This window comes from Labrus mixtus, chromosome 9 (genome assembly GCF_963584025.1).
Source record: "Labrus mixtus chromosome 9, fLabMix1.1, whole genome shotgun sequence".
In the NCBI taxonomy this organism is placed as follows: domain Eukaryota; kingdom Metazoa; phylum Chordata; class Actinopteri; order Labriformes; family Labridae; genus Labrus; species Labrus mixtus.
The window spans coordinates 8,470,641-8,473,097 of NC_083620.1; the positions used below are offsets into that span (position 1 = coordinate 8,470,641).

The following is a 2,457-nucleotide window of genomic DNA, read 5'->3' on the forward strand; positions in this document are numbered from 1 at the left end:
TCCTAACAGCTTCATGACCACAAATGATTTACGTAGACGCCTCCTGCATCAGGGGCGTGTTCAGACTTTTTTGAGTGGGGTGGCCCAACTGGGGCTCGGACTTATGCAGGGGTGGCCTGAAATGTGATGTGTGCACAAACACATTATGAATATCAATTAATTACCCTTTTCAACCTCATCAATAATATCTACTTTATAACACAAGATATTGGCAACATTATGACACAAAGAGAAGATGCCTGTTCAAAGTCACAAAATAAAGTACTTAAACATGTATATGCAAACTCCTGCACAGTCCAACTTGCAATGTTTTTGTCCCGACACATTGCCAGTTAGTTTGCTGCAAGTAAGACAGTGTGCATTACTTTCCTGTGCCCCGTCTTATGAGATAGATGTTAGAAGTTTTTAATTACATTTTAAAGTACAAACAAAAGAAAAAATGCTACATTGATATGTAAAAAAAACTTTAATCAGCATTTTGCAAAAAACACTATTATTGACAGGGCAAATAGCCAGGGTGGCACCTGGGGTTGCGTAAATGTGAATATTAAAGGACAAAGCCTGAGTGACTCACCCGTCTGTTCCTGCAGGGGGCGCTGGAGTCCCGTCGATGGCGGTCTCCATGCTGGAAATGCTGTCTCAGTCTAACTTTTAGTCAACCTAACAACAGGCTGAGAGCTGGAGCTGAGGCGGGTTTTAAGAGTCTTGACAAACCGTTTCATCGCGCCCACCTGTCAATCATGTCAGCTACACGCCTTATTGTGAATAACACGTACTGTTCATAAAATCAAAACGGAGCTGTTTAAAAAGAATTCACCCACGTACAGTGTGTGCTGATTGAGACATGAACTAATCAGATCTATTTGGTTTTTTGAAAAAAGCTGTAAACATGTTAATCTCTGCTGTAAAAACTGTTTTTTTTAAAATGGGTGTCTATGTGACTTCCGGGGCTCCTGGAGCCAGCCTCTAGTGGACACTCGAGGAACTGCAGGATTTTATACTTCCGCATTGGCTTCATTTTTCAACACCGGAGGTTACTGCTTGAGGGAAACACACAGGCAGGAAGAAACTACAACATAAAACAGGAAACACTGAAAACTAAACTCAGGATTATCAACAGAAAAATAAACAGGAAACAGAGAAACACAATTGACAAAATAAAACAGGAAATCACAACCAAGCAACAAGAAGGATACACAAACTAAATCATGAGACCCTCCTGCTAAGGAAAATAAAGATTGGACTGGATTACTGATGAATGACAGTGAATATGTAAAAGCTCAAACAAACTTCTAGTTCCTCTTACACATTCTTCTGTTCGTGTTTTTTAACAATAATAATAATTTCTGTCACACATGGTATATAATGAGTCTCTGTGGTTTTGAATGAACTAGGTTGCAACAACTTCCAAGAGCACTCAACTCTTCACAACATCCCACCTCAACAATAACTCAGAACCACTGTGACATCCACACAAGTGGAACTTTTAGCATTTTAAATCATCTCAATTTGACATTTCATGAACTCACATGACACAGTCAGATAAAGTTCAGGAAGAGGAAACCATGTGAAGTGTGTTATATTGCAACATTCATTTCATCACACAGACACTTTGCCGTTCTCATCGGGTGAAGACATGAACATTACTGAAGAGGGGCCAAAGCCACAGTCGCTTTACTCTGTGGTCTTTGGCTGTATTCTAGCGCTGGGTCTGCCTCTTAATGCCGTGTCACTGTGGACTCTGCTCAGACACCACAGCCTCAAATCCCCCAGTGCCGTCTTCATGGTGAACCTGGCAGTGTCAGACCTGCTGCTGGTGGTCTCTTTACCAATGAGGGTCTACTACTACGCCACAGGCACCTGGCCTCTGGGCAATTTGGTTTGCAACTTGATTACAATGCTCTTTCACAACAACATCCGCTCCAGCGCCTTCTTCATCACCTTCATCAGCGTGGACCGGCTGCTGGCTGTGGTTTATCCTCTGAGGTCACGCCACCTTCGGACCTCGTCTAACGCCTGGAAAGCTGTGGTGTTCGTTTGGCTGCTTGTGTTGGTGATCAACATCCCAGAGAATGTGCTCTTTTCAAAGTTTTTAAACAAGTTCAATGGATCTTCCTGTTTTGAATTTAAGTTTCCTCATAGCTCATCGATGCATTACATTCAGCCTGTGCTCGTGTTCACCATGCTGGTCATCAACATGGTGTGCACGGCTCTGGTGTCTTGGACTCTTAGTAGACGCCTGAATGACTCTGCCAGGGTCAACAAGAAGGTGAATGTCATGCTGATTTTCATCTTGAACCTGGTTATGTTCATCATATGCTTCTTACCTCTGTCTGTTGGTATACTTTCAACAAAGATTCATGTAACACCTTTAATATGTCTCGCCAGTGTGAACTGCTGCCTGGATCCTTTGTTGTATTACTTTTGTCTTGATGCTTTCTGGAAGAAGAAAGAGGA

The 2,457-nt window shown here is 42.3% G+C and overlaps 1 protein-coding gene across 1 annotated transcript; it reads left to right on the forward strand.

The window, feature by feature from the left end:
- The first annotated feature begins 1,557 nt into the window (after positions 1-1,557).
- Positions 1,558-2,457, forward strand: LOC132980164 (lysophosphatidic acid receptor 6-like). Its single transcript, XM_061046117.1, has 2 exons — positions 1,558-2,269; positions 2,389-2,457. Exons 1-2 carry the CDS (start codon positions 1,637-1,639, stop codon positions 2,431-2,433), a joined length of 678 nt encoding a protein of 225 aa, XP_060902100.1. The 5' UTR covers positions 1,558-1,636; the 3' UTR covers positions 2,434-2,457.